The sequence below is a fragment of the Athene noctua genome, chromosome 8 (genome assembly GCF_965140245.1).
Source record: "Athene noctua chromosome 8, bAthNoc1.hap1.1, whole genome shotgun sequence".
In the NCBI taxonomy this organism is placed as follows: domain Eukaryota; kingdom Metazoa; phylum Chordata; class Aves; order Strigiformes; family Strigidae; genus Athene; species Athene noctua.
Window position 1 is genome coordinate 15,226,021 of NC_134044.1, and position 21,956 is coordinate 15,247,976.

Below are 21,956 nucleotides of genomic sequence, written 5' to 3' on the forward strand. Positions count from 1 at the left end.
CGCCGCACTGCGGCCCCGGGTGAGGGCGGTTTCGTAACCGGCCGAAGCCCCGAGAGGGAAGGAAAACACCCGTTACCGCGGCGGGGCGGCAGTTCCCCAGTAACTGCGGGGGGGGCTCGGCCCCGTGTCGCTGCCCGCTACGGCACGCGCAGCCGCCACATCTGCATCCTTCCCCCTTGGCCCAGGTAACCTTGGCGCGAATGAATCGGGGGGGCAGAGAAGCGAGGGGCGAACGCTCACTTCTCAGAACAGCGAGAAAAGGAGTGTAGCTATCAGGCCGAAGTCTAGATAAACTCTAATTACTCATATTTATTTGTTATTTTCACTTATTTACAGAATGACTATCTGGTTTTACCAGCTTCTTGTTAGACCGAATGCCTTTTCATCCCAGGATCATGAGGCAGTAGCTGCAGTCAGGAGGACGCTGCCTGCCAGCAGCACAGCATTTGTTGTTATTGCAGCTATATGGATAAAAATAAAAAACAAATGCTACAAGCCAATAGATAGAGAAACTGTTAATCAGAAGTGAACTACTTTGTTTCACTAGCAGCAAATACAAGTTTCACGCACAGGCATTCAAGATAACCCCATGTGGAAGAAGGACACCCACAACTTTCTTGATGGAGATTTCATCGAATTAAAAATCACAGGGCAGATGGCATCTCTCTCAAGCAGTGAGAGCACTGGTTGTGGAAAGCTCAGTGGACACACACATTTGGCTTTGTTCTTTTCCCCTCCAAGTCCCTCTGGCCACCTTCTTTGTCCAATGACTTTGGAGATTGCCCTTAGTTTCTCATACTGGAAGGTGGAGGACCTTGCCCGTGACAGAAGCTGTATTCTGGACTGCAGGTCGTGTCTCGATCCACCCTCTGTGCACTCACCTCTTCTGGCAGCAGAGCTCAGGAAAAGCGTGCTCCCAACAAGGGTAGGATGGGGTAAGCAGGGATGTAGGAGTCTGAATGTAACCAGCCAGGAGGCCAGAGAGGATTCACTAGACACAGTTTTTGACACTGTCTTCCAAGACACAGAAATTCTTCTACAGGTCAGAAACCCAGTATCTATCTAACAGTACCTGGGAATCCTCCCGCCCATGATGGTTCAACATCAGCAAGATGACAAAGATACTCCAGTTCTGGACTGATCTTGTAAACCATGCTGACACTATTGCTGGCTTCTGCCCCAAATTCCACCCCATCCCTGAGGACAGGGGCTGCTTCCAGCCCTACCCCACTCCCCCGATGAGCAGGTGCTGTTAGCACTTGCCCTGCAAAGAGGCAGGAAGAGGCATTCCAACGTTAGCACAAAAGGTTATCCAAACAGCAGCTTATCTGAAGAAAAGGTGTGGTAGGGCAGAGGTGACCTGGAAGTTGGCATTTGGACCATGCTAGTCCAAACCTTGTATCTGACATAAAATAAGAAGGGGAATGACAGTAGTCACGAGTAGGTATTGTCTTATCTTATTGCCTGCCCCAGAACACTGTGGTGTTTGCATCCCTTCAAGGGACTCAATATATTCACTCCCCAGCCATTCTGCATATGTCCTCCTCTCTTCTACTGGCACAATCTCAACAGCAGAATCCTTAAAGATCAAGTTTTTTCCTTGAAAAGTTGAAGAATCAAACATTTTGAATCCATTTCCATTGCTGCTATTTCCAAAGTAATCCTGAAAACAATACATAAATTTCAGTATTTTGCAAGATTAAGTGCCACATTCCTCTCATGCAACATGAAAGACATTAGGAATTGTTCTGTAGATGAAATGTAGATGCATACACAACTGCAGATGAAATGTACAAACTGATGAAAATGTACAAACTGATGAAAATGTACAAAAGATGAAATGTACAAATGTACAACTGTAGATGAAATGTAGATGCATACACAACTGCAGAATCTCTCTGATGCATTTGCTTTTAGACACTCCAGTAGATTAGATACAGGATTCTGCCATTAACAATTAAAAGAACAGCATTTGTGATTCTGAGTTTTTTAGTTACTATTTGGAAAGAGCTGCATTTAAAAAAAAAAATTTCAGTCTAAATATTGTCGTGTAATACAGGGTTTGGCTGCACAGGAGTTACACAGATGACAGCATGGAGATACTCAGTATTGCTTTTACTAGTTAACTTCTGTATTAACAAGAACCTAGCTGTGGCAGCCAGGCATGGTCTGCCTAGATGGTTTACCATATACATGGCTGCAGCATAAATATACCCAGCAACATTCTGTTGCACTCCTAGGAAGATTCCAGGATGGAAAAGTGTTGGCATGTACTCTATTTCTTGTAGACTCCAAAGTCATGCAGTTTGGGAAAACACCTTAAGCTCCAGGAAGATTACCCCTGAAACCAGTGGCTAGGCAAAAAGTTGAAATCCTTTTGCACCGGGGTGGTTTTACTAGGAGAATTACACGGGTTGTATTTCACCTTCTCTGTCCCACTCCAACAGCAGGGCTCTGCACAGCACATGTGCTGCCAGGCCCATGATGCAGGGAACAGTATGGCAGTGTGGTCCTGTTGTCTTTATCCTTGGTCTGTGCCAGACCATACATAACTCCCCCACAGAATAAATGGATTATCAATACCTGGGCTTTGTCCAGCAGTCCGTACAGAGCGAAAACGCTGGTATCTGGGTGAACCATAATAGCCTGAGCTGGCACCTGAGCCAGGTGACATTCAGCAAACTGGGTGACTTCTGCACGGGCACCATTTGGACACAGTAACTGGAAATCACTGGACTTCAAGTTTTGGGCCCAACTATCAGTATTTTTACCTGGAAAAAGAAACTGGTCACTCACTGAATACTTTAGAGCAAAAAGGTTTAAGAAAAGTAACTGGTTTATAATAAAGAGATATGTAAAACTAAGTACCATCTGTGTTCTCAAACACTGTCGAGTGCTTGACAAAGGCCACATCCCCAGAGTCCTGTGCCAGGCACCTTTGGGAAATGAGAGATAAAAATTCAATTCAAAGCATCTTTATGTGAACCACATTTTTTCTAATAACTGACGGGTTTAGAATTCATTTTTTCTTACATACATTCCTGCAAACAAATGCACTGGACCCTAAGACAATAAGCAAAAACAGAGAAATGAAGCATCTTGAGAGAAAACCAACATCTTTGCAAGTTTATTAAAAATATTCTGAATTAAGAATTTTAAGAGAGGTATACAGCAGGAATTTTTTTTATTAAAAACAGTGTGAGACAGGAAAAGGCCAGTATTAGATGAGCAAAGAAACACAAAATATGTGACTCAATGAAGTATTCCCCATCGACTAGCCGCAGCTTTCACTCCTTTTTAAACCATACACAAAGTATATGTCATTAAGACTTTTTCACCTAAAATCATTTGAGTGCATAGCCAAAGAGTTTATAAAATTCTGCATATGTGCATGTGTGCACACTCATATGTATACTTCTTTTTTTCCTCTTCTTTCCAAGTTAGAGTGACCGTGGTGCTCGCACAGACACTGCTTCTACAGCCCTGCACACTGAAGACATCCAGCTGACCTAACTGCAGTTTCTAAGGATAAGAACTAAGTCTCCCCTAACCTTCTGAAGCAGAAGCGGCCCAACATGCCAAGGGCACCCTAAAATCTCCTCCTCTTCTACAAGTGTGGTATCCCATTCCAGAAGGTTTCGGGGCAGAGGTGTAGAACAACACACCTTTATCAGCATTTGCTGTTTCCCACCTTACATCGTGGTGGTGTCTAGTGCACGATACAACACGCGTCACAGAGTGTTAGGAGATTTTTGCTAGGCCTGAAATATGAAGTCAGCAGATAAGATAAATGTATGGCATTTGCTTCAAACAGCAAATAACACAAATAAAATCAACCTCAATTCAGTGAGCTGGGTGAGCTAGCAAAGAGATCTAACTTCCCAGGTATTTTGGGTAGTGTGCACTTGCAGAGGATGGGTGGTAAGAGAGTTTAGTGGTGGTGACTTGTAGTTTATTCAATAAGAGTTTTCAAGATGCATTTCCTAAAGGAAGACAATTTAAAGCTTTAACTGAGCATGGTTTATATAGCACAAAATGTGAGGGGAAGTTATTACTGCTAACAGTTACCAAAATTACATATATATTCCACATGTACCTAGTTTAACATGCACGGTTATAATCAAAGGTCTTGTCACCATGTGGCTGAGCCTGTCATGCAGAGACCTGAGGGCACAGTAGGTGTTGTTTCCAATCAGAAAAGGCTGTTCCCAACAGACATTTCGGTACTCTGCAGAGTTTAATCTACCCCAAGTAGTGAATTATACACAAACTGAATGACCTGTCATACCTCTAGTCAGGTTAGTCTGAAGATCTGCAGAACTGAAGGAATATGGAAATCTGAAGCAGCATTTTAAGCTCATGTCAGCCATTCTTCTTTCAGAGAAGATCACCTAACCATCACAGTCAGACCCATCCCTACCTTGCAGAGGAATGTGACCCTCCATTTTTCACCCAAATCCTAACCTTTTAAATACCTAAAACTTTCCACATTGCTCAGTGAATTAAACATCTTCCCTATTTAAAAAAAAAAAAAAAAAAAGTGATCTCCATATAAAGTTTGGGCTGTATGAGCACTATTATCAAAAGCACAACCTTAGAATATGAGCAAGACTCATACAGCCTGTAACAGCATTTGTTGCTTACTCCTTTGGTGACTGGTAGCTAGCTCTTAAGCTATGAAATACAACAGAGTATCTGGAGTTTGTCTGCAAGGCATGGACCAAGGCAGCAGCTGGACACAACAAAACAGATTTGGAAAAAGTAGTTCTCTAAGTCTAGCACTTCGATATTTACCAGGCAGCTGCTATTAGTCTCCTCCCCCGAAGGAAACAGACGCTCACTGCCAGCTCTGTTACATGCACCACTACCTCAAGGTGAAGGCATTTACCTCAGGAAAAGGGAGTGCTACACTACTAAGAGTTTCACTGTCTTTGGGCATGGCCCCATATGTAGATGCCTGCTGTTACACAAAGTATTTATTCCATTTTATACTACTTCCCTCTGTACCTTTAAGAAATCTTGTTTTGAAGAGGATTTTATATTTAACTGACCACAGTTGTTCGTGCTGTTCAGAAACCTGCCTTCAAATACAGCCACCGATGAGTAGGAACAGGGAAGACCCACTCGTGGCTCCCTTTCACTAGCCTGCCATGCTCAGCATGGACTCACAGCAGCCAGATACCGGCTACTATTTGCCTGCTTCCCTGCTAAAGCTCTTTATGGATGACCCAACCATTCAGAGTGGCAGAGTGTCTGTCACACAAAATTAAAGCAAGACTGGAGACCGATGACAATCCACTTGGTCCTCACGTGGTAGGTGCCCATTGCTCTATAAACAGAGACATGGATTTGGCTGATGGCCATCTGCTTGGCTGCAGGCCAGGAAGCTGCCAAAAGGCTTTGACGTGATCTAGTGTAATGCCTTATGACACACCTATATTGCTGAAGACATCTGGGGACACATGTCCCACTTCATTTATGGCACATGCCATCTAACTGAAGCCACAATAACTGCTTTTTGCTGACTGGGATGGAAAATAGCTCCTCTTTGCACTTTGACAAGCTGACAGACTAAATAACAACCCTATGTATTAATTACCTGAAGGCTCCACTGTAGCTGTAATAACGTTCTTGGCTACTTGCACTGCATTTATTGTTTCCACGATCGTCTCCAATACACAGCTGACAGAGTTTTGATGGGTAATTGTCCTGTTTAGCTGAAGGCACACAGCTGGCAGAGAAAAACTCACTCACAGCTGGGGAAAGACAGACAAACCAATATAAGGAGTGAAAAGCGTGACCTCTTCACAATAAAGGTAGTTACACTGTAATGAAGTTATAACCAATGCAGGTTTCAGTAGAACACTAGAAACATGAGTTACAACTGCCTTACTGGAATTCACAAATTACAACTTTTAAAATATTTTCAAAGCAACACTAGGTTAATTATGTAATAACACCAAAGAGTTTCCTGGGAGATAGGAAACTGGCAAGCAAAATTTTAATCTGGAGTCCTATGGTCACAGATCCTTTGCTTGTTATGCTACATTGTTCCATTACTAAATAAAGTTTGAAAACAAATGCACTGAAATTCAGGACAGGGATACATCATTTACTGCAGTGACATCCCAGAGCTGGAAGTACCACCTAGAGGGTGTACAACTGTATAGACAATGTGAGTTTCTGTGACTGTCCTATTATTGATATCTGACTTGGGTCAGTATCCTCAAGCAAGAGCTGAGACAGACAGGTGTGAAAGCAAAATTTTCAAGATCATATGATAAGCTAAAAGTTGATGAAATACAAAAAGCAATGGACTCTTCAAATGCATTTCTGAAAACTGGAATAAACTTTTGCAGTTTGATACACCAGAGGCCAGGGCTGCACCTGAGATGGATCCTGACAGGCTGAAGAAACAGGCTGACAGGACCCTCAAAGTTCAACAAACATAAATGCAGAATCCTGCTTTTAGGACCATGAAAGACTGGGGACTGGCAGGCTGAAAAGCAGCTCTGTAAGAAGAGGACCTGTGGATCCTGGTGGACAACAAGTTAACCAAGAGTCAGCAGCATGCTTTTGTGCCTATGAAGGCTAATAGCACACTGGGTTGTGTTAGTGAAGCATTCAGGGGAAGAAATTACTCTCCTCTGACATCTGTGCCAAGTTTTGAGCTTCCAGTTTGGAAAGACATTGATATTCTAGAGCAAACAGGGTGGAAGGAGAGTAAAATGCTCAGAGGAATGGAGCACCACGCTGAGAGGGGAGTTTGATCAGCCTGGATATAAGACTGTGTACTGCTGTCTTCATTTACCTAGTGGGTTTTTCAAGAAGACAGAGCTAGATCCTTCTCAGATGCAGAGCAAAAGAATGAGGAGCAACAGACTGAAGTTACAAGAAGGAAAATTCAGATTAGATACACAAAAAATATTCTTTATACGAAGGATGGTCAAGCACTAGGATAGGGGTCCAGCAAGGTTGTATGTAATCTCCATCCTAGGAGTTACTCAAAACTTGCCTGTACATGGCCCTGGGCAGTCTGATCCAACTGGACCTGCTTTGAGCAGTTGGTTGGACTAGATGACCTCCAAAGGTCCCTTCCAACCTAAATTAACCAATGATTTTGTGATGAAGAGGCAAAGGAATAGTTTCGTGTTAGATATAACATTCTCAGTATGACCCCTCCATTAACCTACTCTGGTGGCAAACTTAAAATTTCAGATCATTACATTAAAAACACAACGCCCCTTCACAAACAGATGAGCTTAATATAGAGCTATGAAATGTCAAAATTACTTCCCTAATGAAAGTTTATGATTAGACTGTTACTTCATTTTTGACATGTAGTACTGTTGTCTTACCTTGAGGAATATTACAGTCTCTGGTCTTGATAATGCCCCTCTTTATTAGCACACCAATGGGGATATTCCATCCAGCAGTTCTCCCCAGTCCTGTGTGGCAGGACTTCTTCCCTTTCAGGTCACTGATGGTGAAGGCATTGGACAGACTTCGTTTCACCAGTGCCACAGCATAGTATGCACTGCTGTTGTCATCCGCTTGCAGAAAAGTAACAAAATGCATTACAGCTTCCTTTAAGCATTCCTACTGCTTACTGATCATCTACAGATCATTACACTTACATGGTGCCAACTTCAACTGCACCAACAATCAGCTGGTCAGGAATTATGAATGTACATGTAATTAGTCTTCACTTCTACTGCTTCACAATGTTGCATTCACTTATAGCCTATATACTGGTACTGCTATGCACTTAAACTGAATAACCTAGAGCTGAACAGGGAAGTGTTCTTGTTAATAACAGCTCTTATAAATATATATCCCCTGAAAAACAACATTTGGGCCAGTAGTGACTTGGCAAAACTGCTTTAAGTAGTTAATTTTTATGGGAAAAGTCAACCCTGTATTAAAATTTCTATGAGTTTTGCAGCATACTGAAATTCTGCCTTAGTGACACAATGCCCACAAGTCCTTTTTTCATCAGAATCTGAAGCAGCCACATTGACAGGAAGAATTTGTTTCTAACTAGAATCTACTGTGTAATTTCTGTATTTTTGTTTATGTTAAAAATATTTTGATTTTGTGAATACTGTTTTTTCCATTGTAAATATTTTTTGCAGAATTGAAAAGACAAATAAAGAGGTACAAGACTCAAAACTGCCACAAACTCATTGTAGGAACTCATCCCATACTTATTTCCTCCTCTATCCATGACAGGAGGATAGTAATTCTCATTTCCTTTGAAAACAGTTTTCCCATCAGGGCTAGGGAACCAAAGTTGTGCTTTTAGAGCCATTTTCAAACAACCTGGAAAAATAAGGTCTATATTTATGTTTCCTGACCTTCTTACCAGAGTAACTTTCTCCAGCAGCTGGTACAAGGCCATATGTCTTCCCAGCTGTGTAAATATCAGCTCCACCCAGAACTACAGCATCACTTTCCTTTTTCTGAAAAATAAAAGTTAGGATACCTGTTGCATCTTGAAGGGCAAGTCTGTCAGTAAAAGAGCAACACACTGCTACAGAAAACCCCCAAAACCTGCATAAAGCATCATCTGTGAAATGAGGACAGGAGATTTCACACATACAGACTTGAGCTAGATGGGCAACAATGCCCTCATCACAACTGAATATCATCAGGGTTCAGGCCCATCCATATCATGTGAGCTACAAATCACCTCCTTGAAATCCAGTATTTCTGCTGGTCACATAAGGGTGTATCCCTCTGATCCTACCTACCCAGCAGAGAGCAGCTTGTGTTCATTTGGTTTACTGCACAAGGCTTATAGCAGCCTACCTGGATCAGCTCCATGCACTGCTCCTTTGTCTTGGCTGAAGTACACTGAATTGCTGGTTTCAAATTCTTTTTCTTAAAGGCAATGGCCATTTCACCACATTTCCAAATCTCCTCAGTGGATATAACACACCAGTTCAGGCTTTCTGGCAATGCTGCACACAAATGGAAAGCAAATATGACAGTTCACTTTCTTTCTAATAGACAAGGAGGGACACACACTGCCCACTGTCACATACATACCATACAAGTTATTAAAAATTATTACTTCTGTGTTTCTCTCCATCTCAGACTTATACCTGATTAGGAGCCACAGAGCTCTCCTCATTAGTGGTATGTCCACACTGCAAATCTATCCATAGCAAAGGAACAAGAACTCCTACAATTATTGACCATTTAGTGCAGCTGTAATGTATTAGCTGGGTGGAGCAAAAAACCACCCTGACACAGGCACTCTCATAGCTGACAGTCACTGAGCAATGCCCGGAATAGACAAGTCTGGGAGGTGGGGGCTTTGTCACAGCACGGAGCATGGCCTCTGGGAGTCTCAGTTGCCATGATTATTACGTTTCTAAGGCAGAGATTATTACAACTTGTGTTTCTGGATTTGCCAGAATGCACATCATGTCATTTCTGCATTCTTCCAATAGTACCAAAGACTGTTAACACTTCAATAAAGAGCAGCTGAGGGTTTCTTCAGCTTCTGGAAGAGATTCTCTGCTAGGAACCCATTCATCCAGTCTTTACATATTACCTGAGGATTTACACAACAACACATTACTACTTCCCCTTGTTAGCAGGTAAGAAATGGAGTACCAGGTAGCAGTAGCAACGTACCAGACTGATGTCTCACATCTAGCAGAAAGGGTGGAAAATGCCCGCACCTTATAACACAAAGTGGGCCAATTTGCACAGAAAAGTATTCTGCAACGTGATACTGTTTCTAGGTCAAAGAGACCTTTCTCCATGTTCAAAGATTAGGCTGGCATCTTGCCATAACTCTCAAAGAGTCAGAAGAAAATAAAGCAGAATAAAGATGGTTTCTGTTATCAGATATCTCTGTTCTTGGTTATGAATAGGAATCTAAAGATAACTTACTGTTGGGGTTGCAGCTCAGGGCTTGCATGGCATGAAGATACTCATCACCCAGCCATGCCTGGTAACTCTGAGCTGTGATTGCAACGAGCTCTGTGGTGGAGTCTCTGAACAGAAGATTCTGGGCACCGTAGGCTGCGGAGTCAAACATCTGAAACTTGGTGCCTACCCCATTAAATCTTTGCTGTCATGTTAAAGAAAGAAAAAAGCACCTGTCACACACCCCTCTACCTGGGATGTGTGACATCCCATACCCCTTCAAACCCCACAGAGCTGAAGGTGCCTAGATATCCTGTCTTCAATTCAGCTAGATAGGTGGGAGAGCCCCTCTAAAACGCAATGCACCGATGAGAAAATGGTGTCGTACTTGTCCCTGGTTCAGCAGCTGGAAGACAACTGTCCCATCTGTGTCAGGCCGCACAACCACGGCACGAGCTGGGACTCGGGCCAGGTGGCAGGTTCTCCACTCTGTCACATCCGCTGTGTTGCCGTTGCGGCACAGAAGCTGGAAGTCTCGGGAGCGAAGCCGCTGGGCCCATGAAGAAGAACTTCTACCTGAAATCAGACAGAACATGCTTGTGGAACAGACATCAGGTGGGGCTGACGCTTCTGGCTCCATCTCCGCTCTAAGCGTCACGTGCACACGTGGAGCAGAACACGCATCTCCCAAGCATCTCTGAACTATTCCTGACAGTGTATCCCATGCATCTGCGTGGTCCTTTAGTCTTGTATCTCTGATAAAGACAATAAACAGCTCGTGAGAGGAGACACTTGTGAGACTGCACTGAACTGTACTGGGGTCTGCAGCAGGACCTAGAGCATCCCTAAGTCTAGGATCACATGCCACTTTTCTTTTTTTGTTTTTTTCCCTGTAAATGATGGTCAGACAGGCCCATGATATTAAAGTATTGTTATGCTCAAGGTAGATTTCACTAAGTGCCAGATAGGCCAGGCCACATCTTGTTAACTTCCTGCTAGTCTCTGCTGAAATCCCTGGGTAGGCAGGAGCAATATAACAGCCCAGGTCTTTATAAAACTAAGAGTTTACTGTTGTTTAAGCTCTCTTTCCAGAATAAGATTAAGATTCCAATTCTAATCTTTACTGAAACTATCAAGCATTTAAAGAAAACAAAACAAAAAAAAGGATCACAGGGACTCCTCTGTTTCCTCGTGCATACATCTGTGAGTGCATCTGTTTTCACTATTAGAGCATTTTTTGCTGATTCCTCAATTCAAAATAAATCAAACATTCGATATTATTCTGTCATTATAAACACCATACTTCAGACCTTGCAGCCACTGTTCGACAAGCTTCTGGATTACTCACCATCTGTATTTTCAGGCACTGTGCTGTGCTTCACAAAAGCAACTTTTCCAGCACCTTCAGCCAAACACCTAATAAATAAAATCCAACCATGAAGACACATAACAAAGCACAGCTCCCATGCGCTGGACTCTGCCAGCTGATAGCCAGAGGGCTGTAAGCTACGATCCAGCGGCCACAGACACTGACCTCTTTCTTCGTGCTGGGAGTTTTGCTCAAGGCAGAGACTAGTGGCTGTTAGAGCATGAAGTAAACTATCACTGTCATTTGGTGAATATGGACAACATGTTCAGTACTGCCTGGGACAAACATCATGACCTTCTTTGTCCAGGAGAGTTCTCTATCTAAGGCAGTCACACAATCCTTTGGGGAATATATAGAGAGGGACAAGAGTTTCACACGAGCAAATTCTGCTCTTGCTTGGTAAATGTTACTACCCAGGGATGGGGAGCTGTAACACAACACACAGACAGGAGGAAGGAAAATAAAGGAAAGATTGGTGTGCAAAAATGTGGGGCAGAGCAGCTCAGTAATTCAGTGCAGCTGAGGTGGAGTGACTGAAATAGCTGAGTGGGGCGGCAGTTCAGCTCTCGGACTCCAAGGGTCATCAGGTTTTACTGGGAAAGATACAACCTGCAGAAACAAACACTCGGACTTGTGTTAACACCTGCTGGACAAAGCAAACAGCAGTGGGATTTCCATGCCCAATGTAAGTGCTGTCTATCCATTTGGTTTTAATACTCAGGTATTAATACCTTAAATAGTGGGTTTAGAATTACTTTTGTTCAGTCTCTAGGTTTAAAGCATGGTTGTCCTAACACAACAGCAGATTTTCTAACAAGATCAACTGGAAGTTCTCTGGCTTCAATTTCCTGTCAGTGAGGCCTGGACACAAGGCTATGGACAGAGCACAGCGATAAAAAAATTGACAGAGCCATGATTTTTACCTGAAAGCCCCACTGTAGTCATAGTATCGCTCTTGAGAACTTCGTTTGCATTTGTTCTGCCCAGCCGAATCCCCTTTGCAGAGATGACAGAGGGATTTGGGATAGTTTGCACCATTTGCCCCAGGAACACAGCTTGCATTGAAATAGTCACTTACAGCTAAATGTGAAATAAGAATGAGAAATTTTTAGCAATGCATCAGCAAGATCCTACAATCTCACTGTAACACATCTACACAGTACATCTCTAAAAACGTTTAGACGGGATAAGTAATTTTGTTCTTAAAAGATGGGTTCCAAGTTTAAAAAAACCCTGCAGTCTTCATCAGAGGCCTTCATTAGGCCTATTCCATCTCACAAGGGGCATCAAAACCAAGGAACAAAACAGCAGCTAGAACCAGACATTTCTGTCCACACACAAGGTCACAAGACCATACGGAAAGGCACTGGTGAAGAACAGATCTTTGCCCTGTAACCCCTACCTTTCGGAAGGTCACACCCCATCGCTGCCAGGCGCCCGCTGTCAATTAGATAGCCCACTGGCACATCCCAACCTGCAGTTCTGTTGATGCCTGTGTGACATGAACTGACACCCTTCAAGCTGTTGATGGTGATGTTGGAGCTCTTTCTCACCACAGCCACGGCATAATAGGAAGTTCCAATCTCTGCACCACAGAAAGGAAGAAAGAGAAACAACCAAAGTAGCCTCACAGCAGCATTATAGTGAGATACACTGATTTGTGGCCTCTTCTGTTTCCCCTACCCACAGGCAAGCCACATTGTTCACATCCTTGGTGAGAACCTGCTGGCTGTGAGTGAATGTCCACCATTATTTTTTCAGTGTGAAATGTCTTAGTTAAAGGCCACAGGCAATCTGGTCTAACTTTTAAGGTCACCCTGCTTTATAAGGGAGGTAGGATGAAAGACATCCAGAGGAGGTTCCTTCCAAGAAGAAAATTTCTCTGTCTCTAAATATATTTGGATTGATTACTATAATTAATACTAAAATAATTAATAGTAATAAGTAGTTATAATTCATGGTAAAAAAAATTTATTCCCCAGTTGTCTACTAATTTGATCTTAATTTAGACACAGCATAGCAAATTGATGTCACTGGAGCATCATAGGTGATTTCATTTTCTTTGTTTTACAGTTTCATCTAACTCATACAGTCAAGAGTTTAGGGTCTGAAGTGACCATAAGGTCATTCAATCTCACTTTATTTTTAGTTATTATTTAGATTTATCTATTTATTTATAAATCATTACATTTCATTCACTTTTCTATGATTTGAGCTCAAAACCTGATTAATGGAGATAGCCAGCCTCTGGATTATGAGGCCCATTTAGTTTTGAGAATCTGAAGTTCACTTTCCATGCCAGGGTTATGATGTGGTTAATGGAGGAGCAGGGGGGCTGATGCAGGTGATCCAAGTCCCTGCAGGCTGAGCCCAACAGGCGCTTCTAAGGATGCCTCGGCCAGATCACACTAAGACCCAGCTGCAAATAAAATCCAGCTCCATCTCACAACAGAGTGGTGGGGCACCAGTGCCTGCAGACTGCTTCCAGAGCTGTTTCTTCCCTTGGGTCTCTGAAAGTTATGGGGGCCATCTTCCAGCTCTGAACTGCACAAACATGTTGACGCTGACCCTTAGTCAGGATGACAAGTCACCACTGAATTACCGTCTCTATGTTGAAAGAAACTCGAAGCTTAAGGACACCTAGATAAGGAGCAGAATCTATCAATTCCTTTCTTCCAGCAGGTAATCATATACACTATTAAAAATAAAATCTAATTACTCTAATTTATGGCATTGAGAGATAAAACTAATCACAATTTATGTTTTGCAATTCATTAATTTATCTGCAAAGTATGGAATAGAGAGGAGAGTAAGCAGTGAGACAGTACAAAAAAAAAAAAAAAAAAAAAGGGGGGGGGGGGGGGCAGGCGAAACGAAAAACAACCCAACATACCCATTACAGAAGTGGCTATTTTGACCTAACTTTCAGGACAGACTCTTTCCCCCACACATCCTGCTACAAGCAAGAATGTCCAAGAGAGAACCTGACCATGACCTACTGTTTAGAATCTTCAAGAGGAGGACCCCAAAATAAAATGGAAACAGTAAAAACGCGTAAGAAAAAGTTCATATTAAGTAACCTAAAATTATTTACCTTGGTCATATACTTCCCCAACCACAGGTTTCAGACCATGCTCTTTTCCAGCCTGGTAAATCGAACGGCCATCCAGCGTCACTGCATCTGCCAAATTATCCTGTGCAGACACAAGGGCAGAAGACATGTTGAAGCTTAAGTATCAGTACTTCTCAACAGCCAGAGGCAGAGTACCCATGGATTTAGGAGAAGAGGCCCTTTAATCTCCATTTCTGAGTTTTCTTTTTGCCAAAAAGTTCTTTTAAAGGTGCTCAAATTTCTGAAGAACAATTACCAAGAGGGATTTTAGAACTTCAAAACCACTTTCATTCAGAAATAATGCAGAAACCAGCCCTGGACCATGATGGCCTGACCAGTCTTCATAGTCCAAAGGAATCTTAGAAATGAATCCTGCAGCCCTGTGACAAACCTTAAGGCCATTCAATTTGGACTTTCATTCATCTTTATAGCTAGTGCTTCATAAAAGCTTGAAGATTTAAATAAAGTAAATATATTTTTGAGGTCATACATGTATAGTTTGAAGTAATGACTTCTGAGGCCGCAAAATCTGAATGGCAAAGTGTACTCAAAAGCAACCTTAAAGCATGCTGGCTTGTACCTCAGCAAACAGCCACACATTCTGGGAGAGGGGAAGCAGATGGCAGTGCATTTCTGGGAAAGCATCTAAAAAGACTGTCCAAAGTGGGGAATGCAAATCTGGGGCATCCATGGCTGGGAAGGTGTTCAAGAACAGCGTATCTTTTCAGCTGACTTTACAGTCAAGCGTGGCTGGAATCCTGCTACAGATGCAGGATTGCTCTGGATAGCACGAGATAGGACTTCCCACAGCTGCCAGGACTAGAGCACTGCTACACGCACCTCTGATCAGCTGAACCTGGCTCTGTACTGGACATACTGGAAGCCAGGAGAGGGCATCTTGCAAAGAGACAAGATACTGCTGAGAAAATAATTAGCAGCTTGACATTTTGGATTTCTAAGCCGATTTCAGGTTTCTTATCAATTTGCTTAACCTCCCATTCAGCACTGGAGGAGGTAATTTAGTTTCTCCATCCCTTGGCAGTTTGCTGAGCACTGGTTAGGGTAGAGCTAGGACTATGCTGCCTAATATAGCACAGCGATTTCCCACAGGCTGAGCCACATAAAAAACTTGAAAAATATTTAAGGGATCATGTGAGAGCATAGGTAATACAATGTTGACACCTAAATCAGACTTGAAGTTGCCAAGTAATTTGAAATATTTTATTTATTTGGCTCAAGGGAGGAAATTAACTGAAACAACAGATGTCCTGAGAGTTCCTTCTCATGAATGAGAGCTGAACAAAGCTCCAAGGGAACATGGAGAGGAGTTGGGGTTGGGAGATACTTGGATCTTAAAACATGGACACAATCTTTCTGGAATAACCAGATCTGATATTCCACTGGCAAGAGCCAAAGCACAGGACAACAGCTAAGGAATCAAATACAGCCTGTTGTTTAGAAGGGACACCTGACATTGAGAGGAAGAAGAGGAGGTGGGAGTTACAAGGACCTTACCCTCAGGGATAATGAGCCTCTAGAATTGGTGGTGGACAGTAAACAGAGCAGATAAAATGGGAAGGACTGGCCACATAAGACAAGGACTGAATTATGTGGACATATTTCCATCACTTTACTGAGGGGAAAGCTGAGCCTTTGAGCTCTGTTTAGGAGAAGAGCCTCCTATCAATAGCTTGTGTATAAATTAACAGAACAAGACAGAAAAAATGCCTATTGTTGTATGTGATGTGAAGTAGTTCACAGGCTACAGACCTTTCCTTTAAACACATACAATCACTGCTGAGGTTGCATATCAGCAACAGTGTGGGCATTTTAATTTTTTTTGTAGCAAGCATTTGCCAATACATTTAGCAAAAGCACAGGATTATTCCACATATGAGTTTTTGGTAAGTATATGTGTGATGGTAATACCCTGGTTAATTATTTTCAGAGGGACTTCATTCCTGTGTGTCACAACCTTTGAGAATTACCTACAGAAGTGTTTAAATAAGAATAGCTCTGGTCACATTAAATATTGTCAGGTCCCCTAGTTTAATATTTAGTCATTTCTCAATTTTTAAACACCTTCAAAGAAAAAGGTTTTTTACTTTATCCATGTGCTAACACATTCACAGGACTAAGTCCAAGTTATGTAGTGTTATAAAACTGTGTATCTCTGCCTCTTCAGCCACTGTGCCCCGCTCCCTTTTTGGCCTCAGAGAGCAGAGTTCAGTGTGGATGTGGACTCAGGGGTTCCACACAGAGTTGGCTGGCCTGAACATTTAGTAGATTATTAGCACAAGAAAAAAAGAGGTCTCAAGGACCAAGCCTCATCCGAAGCCTTAAAGTGAAGAGTCATTTTATCAGAATGCTACTTACTCATGCTATCGGCCTGCAGGTTTCTGAGTTCAGCTAATCAAGTTTTATTGGAATCCAAGGCTTCAGACAGGTGCCTGCTGCTTGCAATGGCTTAAAAATGCAATTCTCTGTGCACCGTATTTCAGAAACAGACACTCATCAGCCCTCTGTAGAGTCTAACCGACCCCTCTATGGAATGCAGCAATGAGCCTAGCAGCTTCAGGAAGATCTGACATTAGAAACTATTCCCTATCTAATCCCAAGGTAAGATCCACATATGTATCAATATCCACTCTTAACATTCTTCAATACATTCTTGATTCCTTCGCTCAAGAACAGTATTTATCAAGAGGCAATATGGTAGTTTTAGCAGTCAGACAGCTCTTCTGCTTCATTTACAAGATACCAATTTCTAAAATTTCCTCCTTTTTTTCTGGTCATACAACCACCTGACTCATCTCCCTTCAAACTACTCTGCCAGGCCTTATTTCCTGGCTCTGAACCTTGACAGGCTGCATCTCCTCCCCAAACTTTGATTTTCTGGGCATGCCTACAAAGGATACATATGGTCATCGAAAACCTCCACATTTCCTCCAATATCCACTTGTTGCCCCCCACTCCATCCTAAGGAGGGAATTATTTTCCAAACATCATTTTGCAAAGTCACATGTTTACAGTCTTTGAGACGTCCCCCAAAGCTCCTTTTGAAAACTGAGCATGCTCTGGGCAGCTGCTCAGCCTACTTGCTGCTGTGTACTGGGAGATCTGGCTCACAGCAAGATTGGCTTTACACTCATCTCATCTGTATACAGAGCAGTTTCCATGATGGGACCCTGAAACGGGAGTTTGATCCAGAGTTTATCAAAATACAATCTACTTACAGGCTCAGCAGCACAGCTGAGCACCTTATAGCTCCATCCTTTCTTAAATATCTGCTAAATAAATCTAACAATTCCAAATCAAAGATTAGCTTTTGGAAGGAAATATTCAAGACTTTTGCTGTGTTCCTAATGACTGGCCACACATGACTAGCCAAATAAATGACACGGGGACATTCTGACATTCAGGTTCATATGTATACCTTTATGACTCTTTAAAAAAATATATGCATTGATCTTTCAGAGACATGAATGCCAGGAAGCATTCAGTCATCTGCCTGGATCATCAAACACTCACCACAGAGCTGTGTACATTGCCGCTGGATTATTATTAGGCACATGGATAAATTAAATCGATGACACTGTTGTCACTCACAACTCACCTTGATCATCTGCGTACAGTTAGCAGCTGATGTCCCCTCTGTACACTCCAGAGGGGGAAGGATGCCGGCCCTACCAAAGGCCTTACTCATGTCATTACACTTGGCAAGTTCTTGCTCAGAGACAGTGCACCACCGGATACGTTCCAGGCTGAGAGCTGCAAACACAATACCAAGAGAAAATATAAAACATATCTGTGCCTTTGTAACAGAGCTTACCATTTAAAGGTTCCCAAAGAGCCAACCTTTTATGCTGCTCCTCCTCCCAAACAGAAAAAAATCAGGGCTCTTTCAACAGTGAGTCTTTAGAAATGGTTCCACCTTCATTCAGATTATCATGACTACTGAAGTTTTTTGGACTGGAAACAGGATGCCCAACGGCATTATTTCTGACATAAATGACCACAGAATAGGGCAGGGCATCCAGACTATTCTTAAAACCTTACAGAATACGTCATCTTTCTCAAGCCAAAAGTGTTTAAAATTACTATTTAAAATTATATGCTACAAACCCAAAGAGACTGTCCAAAGACAATACTGTCTCAAGCATTGCTAGTTAGTATCTGAAGTCCTGCCACAGTCCTTTTTGGTCTGGATTAAAAAAAGTTGATCTTAGTTGCTCAAGAGCCTTCCCACTAGGCTTATTATGAAAACTAAAAAAGTAAACTTGTCCCTTCAAAACACTCTTACATCAGAGGCTGTTTCCACAGTCACAGAAGGGGAAGGCAGTTCCATGAATGAAAAGACTCAAGGTTAGCAGTGGAGATTCCATTAATCAGTGAAGAAAGGTGTCTTTCAGCAGGCCCAAATGCTACCCTACTGAGCACCAAAGCTACAAACACTTTGTTGCTTTTGCAAGAATATGTAATCATGCACAAATGGTGCAGCTGTACATAAAATGCATATGCAAGTATGGCTTATGCTGATAAACAAGCAGAGATCATTTTTGTAAGCAGGGGGCACCACAATCCATTGCTTTTCTACAATTCTAATTTTTAAGTTGAAAGCTGCTCTAAGTTAGTCATGTGGTTTTCTAAAAACTCTAACTGGCCCTCTTCTTCCCCACCACTGTCATGCAGCTGAGACACCACATCTAACTCTGAAAGTTAAAATTACTCCACTAGTGCTCAGCAGTAGCCATGCATGTTTTCTGACTTTGTGGCTGCAGACCAAACAAAATAATGGATGCCATAAAGCTTGTTTTGCACCCGATACTGAAACAGAGGGTTTGGGTGCTGTTCCACTGCAACTCAAGAGCCAACTCTACTGCTGTCAACAAACATGAAGTCAGACTTGGAAAGCTTACAGGAAGTTTTGATGGCAGCATGTGCTATTAGAGGGATAAACAACTGCCGACCTCTGAGTTGCAGGAATTCTGAAAACCAAGATCATTAGAAAAAAGGTACAAGGTGGTCATGGTAAAAAGGCACCTCACAGAAACTTAACATCTACTTCATCTACCTGGGTGAAATTTTCAACATTAATTGCTTGGTGCAGGAGGAAGAACCTCAGTTTTCATTGATAAAGGGGTTTGCATTTTTCTTCTCCTAAACACAAGCAAATGGAAATTAAGTTGGGTTCTCAGCATCTCAGTACATATAGCTAAGTGCCATTCTTCAGCCTCAGCAGTCTGGTTTTAGATATAAACACACAGGAAAATGCATGAATTGTAGGACGGACTCATTAGCCATATACACCTGAAACAAAGGTCATTTAGCTCTGTATTTTGGCCAAAATAGTGAAACAGCATGAATCTGTTGCTTTTTTCCTCACTCATCTAAAAGAGGTCATTAATTTGTCCCTTTCCAAACTGCTGAACTTTGTTGTTACAGGAAAGCCAGGTCCTGGGCAACTTCCCTTTTCATTCCTTCCAAGTTAACCCATCTGAAGTGGGTTTGGGCACAGACAAAGTCTGTAGTTAGCCTCTCTTCCGACTGTCCACCAAGAACACCTTAAAACAGCAGGTCAGTCTCTGAACCCAAGTTTATGCACAATTTTGGCCCTTCTGTACCTCTGTAGATATACATAAAGCATGAACTGGCAGGAGCTGGCGATTTCCATTTGAAATACACTCAGGTTCCTAAATATACATATAACTTTATCACTAGCAAACATCCAATTAACTCCTTTGCTGAAAGAAACAGCACTACACTGTGTAACATCAAATGGCTAATACAGATACTAATACACTATCAAGGACTTTCAACAGAAACAATGTAAAAAATTTTTTTAAAAAGAGAATAAGCTAGGATAATTTCTTTTTGAAGAACTGCAGAGCGTTTCAGAAACAGTATCTGCACCTCTGGTGAAATTAAAAGCTTCTACCATTAGAATTTGGGAGTGACAGGAGAAAGCCAACATGTCACACAGAGCGTGACAAGTGGAATAAGGCAATTATTTCTATTTTTACAAAATAAGTGTCATAGAACACTTTTTCACACTTGTGAGAAACAGACGCCACTGAACCAGATTCATTGCTGGGAAACACATTTGACACCAATGAGTCAAGACACGTACGTAGTGTTCAAACCAGCTTTTTCTACTCTTTTTCTATTTTTTCTATCCTTTCTTTCTATTTCTTTTTCTGGCCAAACGAGACTGGTTCTGAAATAGTGGAAGTTTCCCCCTGCTCTCTCACATCACATATAAGTCAACCCCAAACACACCAGGGCACAGCAAAAGGTTCTGGAGGACACTTACCAGCATGAAAGAAGAGAAGATAGAAGACATTTCTGGAGCTCTTCATGGTGAAAATTTTAGGATTTGTGTTTTTTCCAGCTTTCAGAACTCCCAGAGATCAAGGCTTCTGCAAATGTGCTCTCCCCAGCCTGCTCTCTGGTGAGAATCAGCAACATCCAATTGCAGGTGCACTTTGTTCAACCATTTATCTTGCTTACCTCGGCCCACGTCACCTCATGACTACAGTGAAAAATCCCTCCCTCTCTTCACACCGCCTCTACAACTTGCAAAAAAAGTCAGACTAGGACATTGCAAAATACCTGAGGCACCAATGAGTTTGTTACTGCTTTAGCACCACCTATAGACTTCGATAAGCACCTACACACTGACTGACGGGTGAGGCAGGGCTGTGTAAAGAAATCTTCATTTTAAGTATTTTAAGTTCTATGTATTCCCTATGTGTTGGGGCTCAGGAAGCAAAAGTCGATTCAAGCAAAACACTTTATCTGACAGAGCTGACAGTCACTTTTTTTTTCCATATTCTCAGCATTGTTATGAATTCCATAAGCCATAACAAGAAACCCAGGCCTTTAAAACAGTGAAGCCTGGACACTCTACAGGTGGTACAGTGCATGCAAAGTGCTCATCTCCTGAAATTTAATAGCAAGTGCTATGAAACAGCTGAAGTAGCTCGATTTTTTTAAGTCTTTAGAGAAGGTCAGAAAGTCTCCTCTCTCCCCAAAAGAGTAAAAACTCTGCTGACAATAGTTCTGTTAAAAGTTACGGTGACTTTAAGAGTAGCTTTCCCAGAGCAACACTCACTTATGCTGCCCTTTTCTTCATTTCTCATTAGTCAATGAACTGTAGCCGCTGGTAACGCTTTGTTTAGATAAAAGCCATTTAGTGCTGCTTTGCTTTGCTCTGCTGACTGCCATTTCTCAGCTCAGCACCCAGCCACCAGAAAAAGAACTGCTGAGTACTGCCATGAAGCCCCATGCACACCTTTACCACCTTCTACTGAGAGCGTGCAGGAACAACACAACCCTACGTACGCGTCCTTCAGACAGTCTATACATTCAGTAATGTTTCACGGTTGCTTTCAGGAGGTAGTTACTTCGCTGCTTGACTGCAATTTGGCCAGGCTACTAGCTTTAACACTACTAGCACCTGTAAGACAACTGAGTTTAAGTCAATTAATTTCTATTTCAAGTTTAGAACTTAAAAAAAAATAGATTATGACCCCTCTAGACCTTCTTAAACAAAACTTTTATTGCCAAACTTCTTGGCTGCCTAGACCATCT

At 42.2% G+C, this 21,956-nt stretch overlaps 1 protein-coding gene across 2 annotated transcripts; it reads right to left on the minus strand.

Annotated features, from left to right (window-relative positions):
* Nucleotides 1-52: 52 nt before the first annotated feature.
* On the minus strand, nucleotides 53-20,722 carry MELTF (melanotransferrin). 2 transcript variants are annotated; one of them, XM_074911670.1, is made up of 15 exons: nucleotides 20,677-20,722; nucleotides 17,980-18,134; nucleotides 14,346-14,445; nucleotides 12,654-12,836; nucleotides 12,175-12,331; nucleotides 11,231-11,298; nucleotides 10,271-10,458; nucleotides 9,907-10,087; nucleotides 8,812-8,963; nucleotides 8,366-8,462; nucleotides 7,359-7,553; nucleotides 5,600-5,756; nucleotides 2,869-2,936; nucleotides 2,584-2,771; nucleotides 53-1,663 (listed from the first exon to the last, which is right to left on the minus strand). In XM_074911670.1, exons 1-15 carry the CDS (start codon nucleotides 20,720-20,722, stop codon nucleotides 1,385-1,387), a joined length of 2,214 nt encoding a protein of 737 aa, XP_074767771.1. In that variant the 3' UTR covers nucleotides 53-1,384. The 2 variants fall into 2 exon arrangements, with proteins under 2 accessions (XP_074767771.1, XP_074767770.1); XM_074911669.1 differs by lacking the exon at nucleotides 20,677-20,722 and having other exon boundaries at nucleotides 17,980-18,388.
* Nucleotides 20,723-21,956: the final 1,234 nt, after the last annotated feature.